The following is a 15,869-nucleotide window of genomic DNA, read 5'->3' on the forward strand; positions in this document are numbered from 1 at the left end:
GTAAATGACGGAGACACGGGTGAACCAAAGAAACATTCCACTTTAATATGGTTTTAGATAATAATACAGACAAGATTTGTGTCGTTACAGATACAGAGGAAAAGAGCAAATATGTTTATTTTTTTGGGGAGATAGTAGCCATTTTTTGGCAGTTTATTTATTTTTTACTAGACTTTACTGGGTCAACAGTTCGACGCCATCATTGAGCTACATTAAGCAAATAGAACTACACAATTCTCACATTTATGTGCTTCCCAAGATGCACATTGCTGTGCTACATACAGCCTCAAAGATAGTTCAGTAAAGCAGCTGTTGCCCTGCATTGTGGGATTTGTGCATTTCATTGGCACATCACGTTAAAAAGGATATCGTGGCGGAGAATACATTGCCAGTAGTTGTAGCTGTAATTCTGTTTGACTATATATATATATATATATATATATAAAGTCTCGTTATATCGCTATCGGTTATATTGATAGTACTGCTTATTAAGATACTATTTCATTTCCTGGCAAATTTCTAGTCTTTTTATGTATAATTAGTTCCGTTTAGTACGATACATGGTTATTACGATAATCCGGTTACTACGGTGCCATTTTTCATCGCCCGCCAGCCATTTTGCTCTGTTTATATCGATTTTCAATAACAAAACATAGCAGTTATCACACACAAACAGGAGCTGTTGTTACGCCACAACTCACGCGCAGTCATTCTATTCAGGCACTCTCTCGAACCCCGTTGTCGGGTCCCCCAAGCCCCAGTCACGTGACCAGCTTCCGTGTGTTTTGAACTGTCATACGGTAGAACAATAAAAAAGGCGTAGCAGAGCTCACATCTTTCATTACTGCTGCAATAGCATCTGAAACATACTGTAATGCCCCTCAGCGTGGCAAATGATGCGCACAGTCACTGGTATAGCGGGTCGGTCTTTTTAATAACAAAATGTAGCAGTTATCACATACAAACAGGAGCTGTTGTTATGCCACAACTCACGCGCATTCTATTCAGGCACTCTCGAATCCCGTTGTCGGGTCCTCCTAAGCCCCAGCCCCCAAACATGCACAACACAAACACCGAACGTCACAATACTTTAGTCTTCTTATATGCAGTACTGTTGTTCAACACCAATTTTAACCATGGGGAAACGTAAGAATTGTGATATCCTAACAACGTACAAGGCAATCCAACAAGCAACTCCATCGCGAAATAGTTTGACGTGCCGCAGCATACTTCATCAACGTAAGTAATGTAAACGTTGCAGTTTTGTTTTCCATAGATGAATTTAATTGTGTTGTATTCAGATATGTTTATCGCTTGCGATAATCACTGTTTTTCATGTTTGTACATGCTGCCGTTTGTAGTTTCTCTCATGTGTACAATGTAGACAATATCGAGTGATACTCAGTCACGATTGCAAGAGAGCGTTATAAAAATAAATGAAATTTTTATTTAATGCATAAGTTTATTTTTCACTTCACTACAGTACAAAAGCATGCTAGATACGCAATCCATGAACTCAAGGAGAAAATTACATGCCATATGAAAGATTCCCCATTTATTGCCCCATTTCAATGCAGTTCGGCGCAGGATCGGCTATATCGATAGTCCGGTTATATCGCTATTTTTTCCGACTCCCGAGAATATCGATATAATGAGACTTTACGGTATATATAAACACTTTTCGCATTGAGACTTTGTCTGCTCGTATTTGGCCTTGCAAGCTATCGTACTTGTCTTTCTGACGGGATTCATAGTGTCGGCGAAGATTGTATTCTGTGAATACCGCCACCGCCTCTTGACAGATGAGACAAACAACCTTTTCTTTGCATTGAACATAACAATAATAGTTTGTCCACTGCAGGTTAAGTACCCTGCATCCTGAATCAATTTTTCTTTTACCTAACCTTGCTTTGATATCAGAATCAGAATCAGAATCAGAATCATCTTTATTGCCAAGTATTTAGAACACACAAGGAATTTGTTTCCGGTAGAACACGCTGCACTAGTATCGTCGTCAAAAAAACTGCTAAGTGGCACTATACAGTTCCATTGTGGCTACTGTTGAAGAGTTCAAAGAGTTAATGGCTTGGGGGAAGAAGCTGTTTAAATGTCTGCTGGATTTGGTGCGCATGGATCGGTAGCGCCTGCCTGAGGGGAGTAGCTGGAAAAGGTGGTGGGCAGGGTGCGGAGGGTCCAGTAGGATTTTCCGCGCCCTTGTTCGGATTCTTGCAGTGTGCAAGTCCTCGAGAGTGGGTAGGGCGGTGCCAATGATTTTTTCCGCCGTCCTAACTGAAGGTTTATAAGAGAAAACGGGTCTGGGACCAAATAGAGTGGCAAACTGAGCGCACCTGAATGTACCACCGGACTCCCCTCCACTTCCTCATACGTCACTTTCTTGTGTCGCGTCGCATTGTGACCGACTCCTTTAGCGTCCTATTGTGAGCAGGTGTGTTTGTAATGTCCAATCACGATTATAAACAGCATACATTGATTACATTGATTAAAATAGGAACAGATAATGATTGAAAACCGACCTTTGACTTGTAAAATTTTTCTGGAGGCCAAATCGGAAAAAAAAACTTTGGTATCTCTGGTATTGTTCAGGGGGCCGGGCCAAATCTGCTGATGGGCCGGATACGGCCCGCGGGCCGCAGTTTGGTGATCACTGATATAGATGGTTTTGTATAATATAGATTAATAACATATTTATATACACAGTGCTACACTGCTTTTTGTGATGCATTTGGTCAAATCAAACAATACACATTTTAATATTTTCTCTGCGGTCATTGACCTCATTCTCTAAATTAGATCAAATTTGACTTTTTGTGTCCTGACTTCTGACGGCGGTAAGATAATAAAAGTGACCAAATGTATAATCTCAGAATACAACTCACACAACACACACAACTAACACACACACAACACACAACACACACGCACACACACACACACACACACACACGCACACACACGCACACACACACACACACACACACACACACACACACACACGCGCGCGCACACACACACACACACACACACACACACACACACACACACACACACACACTGATATGTATTCATTGGGAAAAAGGCAGCAATGATTAGACCACCTAATCAGTTACGCCTGTGAGCAGTCAAGTGTGACTCAGACTTGAACAAAATAATTATCTTCTGGTTACTGATGAATCCAGTGATTGACATGCACACACAGACACTCACGCCCGCACGCACTTATATGTGTCGTTTTTTCCCGAAGTTAGTCAGAATCAGAATCATCTTTATTGGCCATGTAGACATACAATTTCTTCCGCTAGAACACGCTGAACTAGTATCATCATAAACAAAGACATGACAAATAAGTATGGAAGGGTATTTGTTAATGAAAGTGGTACCTCGGCGTTTACCTTTATCAACTTCTGTGTTTTAAATAAAAAGGTTTCAGTATCATAGATTTTTGAAATATGAACCTCGCTAAAAACTAAGTTTAACCCTTCAAAAGTGGAATTCATCAATAAAAAGAATGATTAAGAATGTTTCAACAAAATGAAATAATTCCTAGAAATGTCAAAGTTTTTTAAATCATATTTCTTAAAAATACAATACAAAATCCTGTCAAATTGGTGCGATTGTAGAAACGCGCAGGCAACGGTACACTTCTACTTTTTAAACAAAAAAGGGGTTAACCCACATCGAGAGGTAACAAAAAGGAGCACACACTTCAACAGCATCATTTGTCTCTGTCTGAAAGAAGTCAGGTGCAAATTATTGTGAGGGAGGGCAAGGGACAACGAAATTCAGATTGAAAAAAAGGGAAGTCGACAGAAAGATGATTGTTATTCATCTTACTACACACTCATTTCCTGTCTTTGAATACTTTATTATCTCCTCTGGCCTCCCAGCACTGTCTTTCTCCAACAGATCACATTAGGTCTAAAGGAGGATCTCTTCCTCACCACAACACACTTCACAGTTTCAGCAGATGTGTTTAATCATCAGGAAAAGTAATTTTCATGATGCCCGCAAACAATTTGTAGCAAAATATGATTATTATCATCAGAACATTATTCACAATATAGGATTACATTGTGTTATCCAAAAGAAAAGGTCATAACAGTAAGCGGGTGGTTCAGCCAGGCGAGTGGGGTCGGGTGACATTTTCCCTACATCTCGATAATTATACTGATCACCACATTAAGATCTCCTAAATTGTTGCGGAAACAGAGGAGTTCCCAGCAGGCTTTGCCGCAGTTCAAATATTACGATTGACTGCACGATTGCATTATTTTGAACAGGTGCGGCTTAGTAGTTGAAGTGATGTCGTTTCTCATCTTGCTGTTAAATTGTTGCTACTTTTGATGGTGGTGAATCTCAGTTAAGATGTTTGTGCAATTAACAACACGACAACATGAGAGAATGTGTGTTTGTGTCAACTATAGTCAGCATCACTGTGAGAACAGCAAAGACTCCATATGTTGAAGGTACTTTTCACGCTCGTTGGGTAGGCAAGTTTCTGCTTGCAAATGACAACAGAAGACTCAAATGCAGGAGCACATACAGACAAACAGACACTTTTAGTAACATGGGCAATTTACAGGAATCCGAAGTGAAACTAAACGCAGTGGATAGATTTATTTATTTTGTTTCCATCATATGTAAAAGTAATGTCTATTAACTCCTCTCCTCAACCGTACACATGGGGAAATGCAGCATTTTGCCACTCACTTTCCTATTATGAAGTAGTTGGCCTGAACACTTAGCCTTGTTTGGCTCATCTCAACTCTCAGCCTCTTCTGAATTTCTTAAATGAGCACAGTGCCATCTCGCTCTCATTTTTCCTTCCCTCTTGCTATTGACCCTATGTTGGGTGGACTAAGAAGGGGGGAGGGGTACGTGGATGCTAATGGCATGGTGCAGAAGGAGGGGGTAATAGAAAATGAGCCAAGTACATTGTCATGGGAACAGGGATGGGAACAAGTTTGAGAGTGGGGACAGGACAGAAGAGATGGGATATGTGATCAGACATGAAGAGAAGATAATAGTGTCAGGGAAACCGGAATGGCTTGAGATGTTGCGAAGGTCTATGAATTATTCATGCAGATGCAACAATGACTCAACAACAAAGCTGCCTTCACAAAATTGTGGAGGAGTGCTGACCTTGAGCTCAGCAATGCAGAGTCATAAGGAAGAAGGAACAACACTTCAGCTGGCTCCACACTACAACATACTGATGTGTGGGTAGTGCAATCTAGTTTTATTCCAGAGAATACTGAATGATCGCCCAAGAGCTGGTTTCTGGAATACTTACTCAAACCAAACATGTTCTCATTTTTTCATGGATAATTAATAACAATCATCATACATTTTATTTACAAGCGCCTTTCAAAGCTCTCAAGAACACTACAAAACAATACAATAAAACCACAGACAAAATTATTAATAACAAAAGAAGGGATAAAACTGCACATAAAATGTGATTTTGAATAGGAGGGTTTTAAGATGGAATTGAAGGCGGGAAGAGAATCAATATTACGGATGTTGGGCGAAGAGTTTGGAACAATTATACCTGCACAATACGCTACGCTACCTCCTGAGATAAGAAGGCTTGCAAAGCGCATACCCAAAGGTCAACGTTCTTTTTTTGTTTCTCCTGGTGAGGCCTTGAATGACAATTATTCTAGGTGTGACTCATTATCTAATATACTTTTCAAAATACATATATGGGGTGGAAGCCCGGCCCATATTTACGCTTCTGGTTATTTTTCAGCTCTGCTTAATTTTCTCCATTTTCCCCCAAAAGACCACCAAATCACTGGCACTGGCATGAGGAAAGTCACTCAGTTCCTCAATAACCTTTTTTCATGATCTTCACCACTCATGTTGCTGCTTCTTATAATGTAATTAAAACAATAACAATGAATTATGTTCTTAATACACAAATACATGTAACCCAATCCATGTAACACACATGTAGATACTATCATATTGTCATAAACTTCCTTCTTTCCTTCTTTCTTTTTTGCATTCCCACTGCTATTTTGCAATATACACAAGGTACTTGCCAGCCGCTCATGTATTTTGTTTATCTACTTCTTTCATTCTTTTCCTCTTCTTTTCACACCTGCTGCTGTGAAATGTAAATTTCTCCACTGCGATATGAATAAAGGTAAATCCAATCCAAGTGAAATTGAGATGAGTCAGCTCTCAGCATAGGAGACAAATACAAAATGGTGGTGAGTTGAAGCGGATCAAGCTTTGTGACTGTCCTGCTTTGTTGATTGCACAACAACAAGCAATTGTCCAATGAAGCACAAGCACGCTGCAGCCTGCAGACTTTTTTTGCTGTGCCTGACACAGTACAACTATGGTGTAGTGCACTCCACCAGCTTTGTTCGCTCCAGCCGCTTTACTAACTGTCAAGTGTAAAGCTAGCATATCTGACGAGATAGGAAATGTTATAATGTTGCTGATGTTATCTGATGAGATTTTGTGGTGATTTTATTTTGTCAGATTAAGAACAGTAGCATAAGGTTGAAACTAACGACAGTGTACATGCATTTCCCCATTGAGAACCTCACCCTGAATTCCATCCATACACGTTTCTGTCCTATCAATTGTCTGTCACTTGCTGCATTGTGTGTTTCAGTTATATGGAAATGTATTTTTTTTAATAATTTGAAGCCTCTTCTTGGCCAGATATTCATAATGCTCAGTGTCTCAATTCAGATTTGACATCTTCACAAGTGACATTCTCCCTTTCAGAATGAGGATATTTCATACAGAAGCTATGAAATCAAGAAATGGCAACTATGAAATGTCAGTGAAAATGCATCTGAATTGAACCAGAAATCCAAGCAGTGTCCTTTGGTCCTATCCCCCACAAAAAGCTCAACCAGCGGGACATGGGTGCTGGATAGACCCTTTATGAAGACTTTTACGAGCCTGACACTGAACACAATCGGGGCTTGTTGATTATAGAGACATGTCACTTTAAAACTAATCAAATTAAGTGGCAACACTGATAAGAAACAAATGGTGATGTCTCCCAAGCTGACATTAACTACAGCAACTATCAGCAAGAGGTCCTTTTCATCCAGGTCAGCCAGCCAGACACTTCACGAGAACGTTATCATCAGTGTGGCGGAAACTAAGGCCTCCTAAATGCCCCCATGGTTTATGGGGAGAATAGACCAACAAGGGGACACTCTTTCTTTAAGGAATTTTGTGATGACCTTGTGAACATGTGAGACTGCTTTTATTCAAATAATGCACCAGTGAGTCTATCTACAGTCAAGTTCTTCATTGGCGTTTCGTTCAAGAATAAGCCTGGTGGCACACCTAACAGTCCTGTCAACTCAGAAGGAGATTATCTTTGACACTCCAATAACACCTAGGGATGTCTTTGGCACAGCTGTCATGTCAATGCAAAAGATGTGTGAGGACAAAGAGAAGGAAGATCAAGCCCTGATGGCGTGTTCACCAAGAAAGTCATCTCCCCCTTCAGCTCAACTCTCAACTTTCGACCATTGCCCTCTCTACAGACTGCCCAAAGGCATACATCTCCTCGAGCAAGTCCTAAGCACCCCCAACTACACGTTGCACATTTAGCCATTCAAGAGTATCTATCATATTCATCGGTTGATCATAAAACCAAAATGTGTTCAGTCAACAGCAAAAACAAAAAACAACAAAAATTGCCTACACTGTTCAAATTGGAGGTTCGGGTCTACCCGCTTTTACGATTAAGCGGTTAAAGAACCGTAAACATGAGCAGGATAAAAACTCACCTTTGCAGAATCCAGCGCAGTGATTACCCAGACACAGTGAGCATTGTTCTCATACTGCACAGGGTAGTTAGGAGATGTTATGATCCCTCTGGGGCCCCGTAAGTTGCTACCACATGTACGGGCTGAAGGTAAAAGACAGTAGAAAAAAAAGAAATTCAGGATGCAATCCAGAGAGGTGACTTGTTAGAATTTGAGCATGTTGAATTGTTACGAACAAGAATAGTGTACATATAAACAGAGATTTGTCAATCAGAGAAATAGATCAAATCAGTCACTAATTTTACCAGATGTCAAATTACTGGTATATTCCGAGGTTGAAAACAGCATTATGATTCCAAATACAGGTTTCAGCAATAATAACAACAATAACTGAAATGGACAAAACGTTAATGATAAATGACAGTAAAAAATGTCCATTCACAGCACGCATTTTGTTTATGTGATTTTAATATGAGACCAAAATATACTGTTTACGGTTGTTGTCATTTGGGCAAGTTTTTGCCTTAGTTTGTTTGAATAGTCACAATACATGTGCAGGCAGCTGCATAAAAACTCTGAAAATGTATATATTTTTTGTAAACATCATAAGAGACATTCATCAGTGAATGAAAAAAACGAAAGAAAAATAAGAGGAAGTGAGTGATGTGGGAAGGGCAAAGAGGTTAGAAAGACTGAAAAAAGACTGAAAGAGACGAGGACTTGAGGATGACTGCTCTGCCTGTTAATTAGAAAAGGAGAGCTGAAACACACTGGTGTTTGCACACACACACACACACACACACACACACACGCACACACACACACACACACACACACACACACACACACACACACACACACACACACACACACACACACACACACACACACACATTAATGGCTATTCATTCCCGCAGTCAGCTTCTAATTAACAGTTAGGTCTCATAGGAGAATTGGGAAAGCTCATGGGCTCGAGTCCCCGGAGAGCAACACCACCAGACCAGACACACTCAGTGGAGCTGTTACAGTACATTATTTTGGCTGTGTCTGCTCATCAACGCACACAAAACATCCCATCTTGAAAGTTAGAGAGACAACCCAGTTGACAAAGCAAGGCAATTAAACACAGATCCTGTTCATGTGCTGATTGGGTTCAGAAGCAGACAATGGGGCTCGGTGTCAATACAAACTTTCCGAAGGGAGACCCAGTCCAATTCCCATTTGCAACTTCTTCCATTCGTCACAATGCCAGAAATAGGAACGTTGAGATGAACACATGCAGTGTAACTTCGAATGAGATGCAAAACTAGGCCTGAGTACAAATGTGACCTGATTTTAAATAAATAAATATATACATCCAAAAAATGTGCGCTGATTTGCCCAAGACAGCGAGTGTAATGAATTCAGAGTTTTGAATGTACTTTTGAAGTGATGGAAAAATAAATATTCTGTAGCCATCCATTGTCCACATCTCATTCGCCTTCCAGCTCTCTCTTTGTCTCCTCCTTGACAAGAGTGGCCGGTATCATGAAGACGGGCAAGTCTTTGCAGCCACATACTGACTTCTCGACACAAACCGGACCCACAAACACAGATAGTGTAATACAATGTGACAGGAATCTTACAGTATGTGTCTGAGCTCAGGAACAGTCTGTCCATCAAATAAATATACCCACAAACACATGCACAAATGCACAAACACACTCACAACAAACACACGCACAAACACACACCTTGAGGCAAGGACTGCTGCAGAGGTGTGTGACACCATCATTTGGATACATGCTGTCAATATAGGTGTGTTTTTGTGTGTGTGTGTGTGTGTGTGTGTGTGTGTGTGTGTGCGTGTGTGTGTGTGTGTGTATAATTTGTTTTTTGTATGCCAGCTGCCTGCCTTTGCAATGCGGAGCAACATGGACAAAAGGGTATTGTCAGTCAGTACATGGGCAGTGAGAGCCCCTGCATCACTGCTGTGGCACTCACACAGCAACCAGTGGCGCAATCATCAACACCAAATGTATATTGACATCATGTGTCTGTAAAACTTGGAGAGATTAATGTTGGGCTAAAATAAATGTGTTTTTCTTACAAATCCATTCCTTGTGTTAACTTCACCGATGACTTTTTGGCAGAGAGATTTTGAGTGCTGTGAGCAATCGAATGTACACGATCCAAACGTGATTTGCAGTCATTGTTCGATTTTTTACGTCTGCACGATGTTATGAGAAAATGTAATTATCGACACAATGTTACAAGCAAATGATGTGCTTTTAAGTTATCTAGACGGAAATGTTAAAAAAACAGTTTACTCGTGTTTTTGTGGCTGTGGGTTGTAGTCGTGAATCACCCTCATAATGACATAGAAAATTAATTGAAACAGTCTGATAAGTACACTTAGACTCTACAAGAGTCATCCTTTGAAAAATGGTATTGTCCAAGACAAATGGACAACCGATATTACATGTGTTTTGTTTTATTATTAATTTTTGAGATCTGATATCACTCTTTCATTCAGTTTGCTTACATTACAAATTTTCCCGTGTTGAAAAAAAATTAACAAATAGTGTACGGGTGCTTTTGTGGTTGTGGGTTGTAGTAGTGAATCACCCTCATAATGAGATTGTTTCTAAATATTAGACACCACTCAGTAGAATTAAAACATCAACAACACTGCCGATTGCAGCTACAGTAGAAGTTAACAGCTGGGTTGTCAAAGTGAAAATGAACTGAAGCAGTCTGATAACCATTAATAAATTGATTCATCTTGGGAAAGATGATGCTTTCCTTAGATACTTTCCTTAGATGCTTTCCCAGATGCTTTCCTTATCCTGGCTGGCGATTTCAACCATGCCAACCCGAAAAGTGTTTTTCCACAACTCCATGGACACATTAACTTTCCGACGAGAGGTAACAACATTCTGGACAATGTCTTCACCACACACAAAGGAGCCTACAAAGCCTACCCCCTACCCCACCTAGGAGCTTCGGACCACTCCACTATCATGTTAATGCCCACATACAGGCCACTTGTCAAAGTCGTCAAACCAGTCAAGAAGCAGATAAGGGTGTGGCCTGATGGGTCGTCAGAGGCACTCAAAGACTGTTTCTCCAACACTGACTGGAACATGTTCAGACAAGCGGCCACCTACAACAACACCATCAATCACAATCATCAAGGAGGAGACTGCTGAGCGGTTGCGCCTTTCGGCAGCATGAATATGGCAGTACTGTTTTTGAATGGGAGGAATGTCGGAGCCATTTCACTACCATCGCTGGACACCAAAGGGGCCATTGTGCTTTTTTGCGCCTGTAATGGGCAGCATCTTCACAGCCCCGCTTTGTTCAGTGGAAAGGTCAGTGCTGTTGGACAGTCTGCGCTTGGATGGATGCATGGCTTGAGGAGCTCGCGATAAGAAGAAAGCAGCGTCAGCGCAGAGCGCCGATGCGTATGTGGAACTGTCGCGGCTTGGAATTGTAGCGGATTTATGTGGGACAGGAGATGTGAGACAATGTCTTTTCGTCAATGGATGCTACAGCTTCGTGTTTGCTTTCAACATTTAGCTTGTAGTAGACGTACAAATTCCACCATGACGTCCCTGATCCACTGCTGACATGGATGCTTTGATCCTCTCCTCTTTCAACTGGAACTGCTTCATGTCATCACAAAGAGGGTACAGCAAGTCCTGAAGAATGAATGACTCTGTGTCTTTGTGTTGTCATATTTGTTATTTTTTCAAAAAAAATTTTGCCCAAGATGGCGGCGCGTGAACACGCAGCGGCTCCCCTCTCCTGGCAAATTGGCGTTTTCATGTTTATGTTTGTTACAGTAATTATAAGTGCCTTGCATGCTGGGTCCGAGAGGACAGTAATTTCATCTGTGCTGTATGTCATGCATATTAGCATATTTGACAATAAAGCTGACTTTGACTTGACTTTGACACCACCGACCTCCAAGAGTACACAGACTCTGTTACCTCCTACATGAGGAAGTGCATGGATGACGTGACTGTCACCATCCTGGCCAACCAGAAGCCATGGCTGACGGGTGAAGTCCACAGGCTCCTCAGGGCTCGGAACGCTGCCTACAAAGCTGGCGATGAGCTGGGCCTGAGGACAGCCAGGGCCAACCTGTCACGTGGCATCAGGATGGCCAAGAGACAGCATCCAGGAGGATCGCCAACCACTTCAAAGACAGCAGAGACACCAGAAACCTGTGGCGTGGGATACAGACCATCACAGATTACAAGCCCACTCCACAGACCTGCGAGAACTCCACCACTCTGCTGAACCAGCTGAATGACTTCTTCGCCCGCTTCGAGGCAGACAACAGCACTCCAGCACAGAAGACCCCACCACCTCCCGGCGAACAGGTGCCGACACTGTCCCAGGACAGCGTGAGGCGATCCCTCAGAGGGACCAACGCACGAAAAGCCCCGGGACGGCATTCTGGCCATGTTCTGAGAGACTGCGCTGTGGAGCTCACAGATGTCTTCACGGACATCTTCAACACCTCTCTGAGCCAGGCTGTTGTGCCCACGTGCCTCAAAGCCACCACCATTATCCCGGTCCCTAAGAAGTTGTCCCCCACCTACCACAATGACTACCGCCCGGTCGCACTCACTCCCATCCTCATGAAGTGCTTCGAGCGGCTAGTTATTAACCACATCAAGGCTGCCCTCCCCCCCAACCATGACCCCTTCCAATTTGCATATCCGCCCAACCGCTCGACCGATGATGCCATCTCCACTGCTCTCCACACAGCGCTCACCCACCTGGAGACCAGAGACTCCTACGTCAGAATGCTGTTCATCGACTTCAGCTCAGCATTCAACACAATCATCCCCCAACAACTCACTGATAAACTGAGCAAACTGGGGATCAGCACCTCCCTGTGCAACTGGCTGCTGGACTTCCTGACGGGGAGACCACAGGCAGTCAGAGTTGGCGACAACACTTCCAGCACCATCACGCTGAACACAGGCCCCCCCCCCCCCCCAGGGGTGTGTGCTGAGCCCCCTCCTCTTGAGCTGCTCACGCACGACTGCTCACCATCATCACCCAGCTCCAACCTCTTCATAAAGTTTGCGGATGACACGACTGTGGTTGGCCTCATCAACAACGACGAGGAGACAGCCTACAGGGATGAGGTCAGCCGCCTGGCCACGTGGTGCAAGGACAACAATCTTCGTCTGAATGTGGAGAAGACGAAGGAGATTGTTGTGGACTTCAGGAGAGTGCGCCCCCAGCATGCTCCACTAGCCATCGACGGTGCTGCAGTGGAGAGAGTGAGCAGCACCAAGTTCCTGGGAGTGCACATATCCGAAGACCTGTCCTGGAGCCACAACACGGCATCAATGGCCAAGAGATCCCACCAGCGCCTGTACTTCCTCCGTAAGCTCAAAAGAGTTGGAGCCCCGACCCCCATCACGACCTCCTTCTACCGCGGTACCATAGAGAGCATCCTGACCAGCTGTATCACCGTGTGGTACGGCGCCTGCAACGTGTCCTGCCGTAAGACTCTGCAGCGCATCGTGAGGACAGCTGAGAAGATCATCGGTGTCTCTCTACCCCCCCTTCAGGACATCTACAACACCCGCAGAGCCATCCGGATCGCTGGCGATCCCACACACCCCTCCCACAGCCTCTTCAGCCTGCTGCCATCGGGTAGGAGACTGCGGAGTCTCCGAGCCAAGACGAGCAGGCTCAAGGACAGTTTCTGCCACCAGGCAGTCCGGAGACTCAACTCCCTCCCAGCCCTGCCCAGCCTGCCCCTTCCCACTGCCACACTCACTGAACTCTGAGTACACGCTGCATGCTGTACGATCACCCTGAACTCTATTTTTTGTTCATTCTCATTTTTTTCTGCAAGACCTCACTTCAACCCTTTCTTGTTGTTTGTTTTTGCATTACTACATTACGTCACTTTATATATGTCACTTCCTCACTTTACATATGTCACTACCTCACTTTACATCCGTCACTGCCTCACTTTCCAGACGACACTACCTCACTTTACATACAGAAATTACATGTATTGTCTGTTGTCAATTGTATGTCTTTTAGCCATGTTATAAGTGCCTTGCATGTCTTGCACGCTGGGTCCGAGAGGACATTAATTTAATCTGTGCTGTATGTCATGCATATTAGCATATTTGACAATAAAGCTGACTTTGATTTTGACTTTGAAAAATAAATCAGTTGAATATATCCAGATTTTTTTCATCCAAACTGAAGCTACAAAATATTTTCACTCTCGTGACTGTGATGACATACAAATCTAGTACAGTAAATGATGACATCAATAAAAATGTAATGGGGATGATAGTTGCAAAACTTTACTTCTGCAGATGGGCTGATGGTCACTCCAAGCGGCCAGTGTGTCCGTCACTTTCTGACAAGTGATACTTTTGGATCCTTGAAGAACGTAGCTGTCGTCACAACTGAATTGGACACTTGAGCCCACACTATTTTGGGAGACAAAACAGTACCAGTGTCAAACACTGTCATCTTGTTGTACATGCAAGCAGTGATGCATGTGATGTGCATTTTTTTTAGATTTTCTATTTGCTGCTTTCGCTCTACCTACCTACCGACCGTCCGGCCAACTGATCTACCTACAGCATACCTACCTACCTACCTACCTACCTACCTACCTACCTACCTACCTACCTACCTACCTACCCACTCACCTACAGACTCACTCTCTCTGTCTTTCTCTGTCTCTGTCTGTGTCTCTCTCTCTCTCTCTCTCTCTCTCTCTCTCTCTCTCTCTCTCTCTCTCTCTCTCTCTCTCTCTCTCTCTCTCTCTCTCTCTCTCTCTCTCTCTCTCTCTCTATTTCTCTTTCTCTCAATTTGTATTTATTCATTTGCTATTTTATTGATTTAAAACGGGTGTGCTCTTGCCTGCTTTCATTTTTCTCTCTCTTGTATCATTGGTTGTTATTTTAAGAGCCTGAAACGTTTACCTCTTGTCTCTCACCATTTTCTCAACTCACTAAGGTTTCCGACATCCTGCTGTCTAACATGTGAGCGGGACGTTCAGCCATGTCAGCTCAAGTCCACATGACGTCTTGCCTGTAAAGCTCAATGCCTCTTCCCTGCTGAAAGGCAAGCGTTCACCTCCTGGCCGAGATTCTACACGAGCTCCTGGTTGTTCAGGAGCTCCTCCCTGTTGTTATACACCCTTGCTGTGAACACTTCTCTCTGTGAGCATGCAGCGTATACAAATTACAAGCAAGTACTGGCTGTGAAATTTGCTTCAACAGAAGACAAAGCAGTGATAAATGCATTGCTTGTTAATTAAAACTGATTACATTTCATTTTTGACAGTATTTTCTCTCTCTCAGGTTATCCTTCAATTGTTTTTTATTTCAATGCTGGGAAGTTCTTAAGTTTTTATAATTGTGCGGTATCTCTAGTGATGTTGGCCTAGCAAACAAAATAACTTTCTGTGAAACACATTTCAGGATCATTTATCGCATGATGCGTTTTTAACAAAAAAAAAAAAATGCACCTTGAGGATGATTGGAATAAAATGAAACGAGGACTCACTGGAAGGCGGATCCCATCCTCTTGCCATTTTCTGGTACTCCAGGATCAGGACACACATCTCCAGCCAGGCCACTTTGACTTACTGAGGAACAAAAATAGAAATACGACCATTCGTTCCAGGTGTTTCGATGCATTGTCGTTACATTATTACAGCAAGCCCAAGAACGGAATTTGGAACATGTTTGTGTGAAATGATGACATTTTATAATGTTATGCTGGAACTAATGAAAGTTGACCATGTGTAACAGTGACACATATTCTTAACAAATAATTTCCAAATGTTTAAAAAGATTATTTTAATGATGTATAATTGTCTCTGTGAAAACTAAAATCCTAATGATCGCAAAGGCCTCTCGAATATGATGCGCATGCAGTAGCCAACACTTCCCTGTGCCGCCAAAATGAACAAATCAACATGGAAAGGTATGAAACTTGGAGAAAAAAAGTCACTGTGACCTAACAGTCAAAAGGCATATCTCCAACTGCCAGAAGTCACAGTGAACATGCTGTGTTGGAAAGTATCTTAATACATTCACTCCTATTTGAGAT

The 15,869-nt window shown here is 42.7% G+C and overlaps 1 protein-coding gene across 1 annotated transcript in view; it reads right to left on the reverse strand.

Annotated features, from left to right (window-relative positions):
* Positions 1 to 15,869, reverse strand: part of csmd1a (CUB and Sushi multiple domains 1a) — a 379,749-nt gene that overhangs the window by 135,894 nt on the left and 227,986 nt on the right. The window contains exons 8-10 of the mRNA XM_088992707.1: positions 15,321 to 15,402; positions 14,109 to 14,233; positions 7,791 to 7,912 (exon numbers count right to left, since the gene is read on the reverse strand). Coding sequence (XP_088848833.1) covers positions 7,791 to 7,912; positions 14,109 to 14,233; positions 15,321 to 15,402 — 329 coding nt within the window. The remainder of the gene's footprint in view (positions 1 to 7,790; positions 7,913 to 14,108; positions 14,234 to 15,320; positions 15,403 to 15,869) is intronic.

The sequence above is a fragment of the Hippocampus bargibanti genome, linkage group LG03 (assembly GCF_051943395.1).
Source record: "Hippocampus bargibanti isolate YZ-2025 linkage group LG03, ASM5194339v1, whole genome shotgun sequence".
In the NCBI taxonomy this organism is placed as follows: Eukaryota; Metazoa; Chordata; class Actinopteri; order Syngnathiformes; family Syngnathidae; genus Hippocampus; species Hippocampus bargibanti.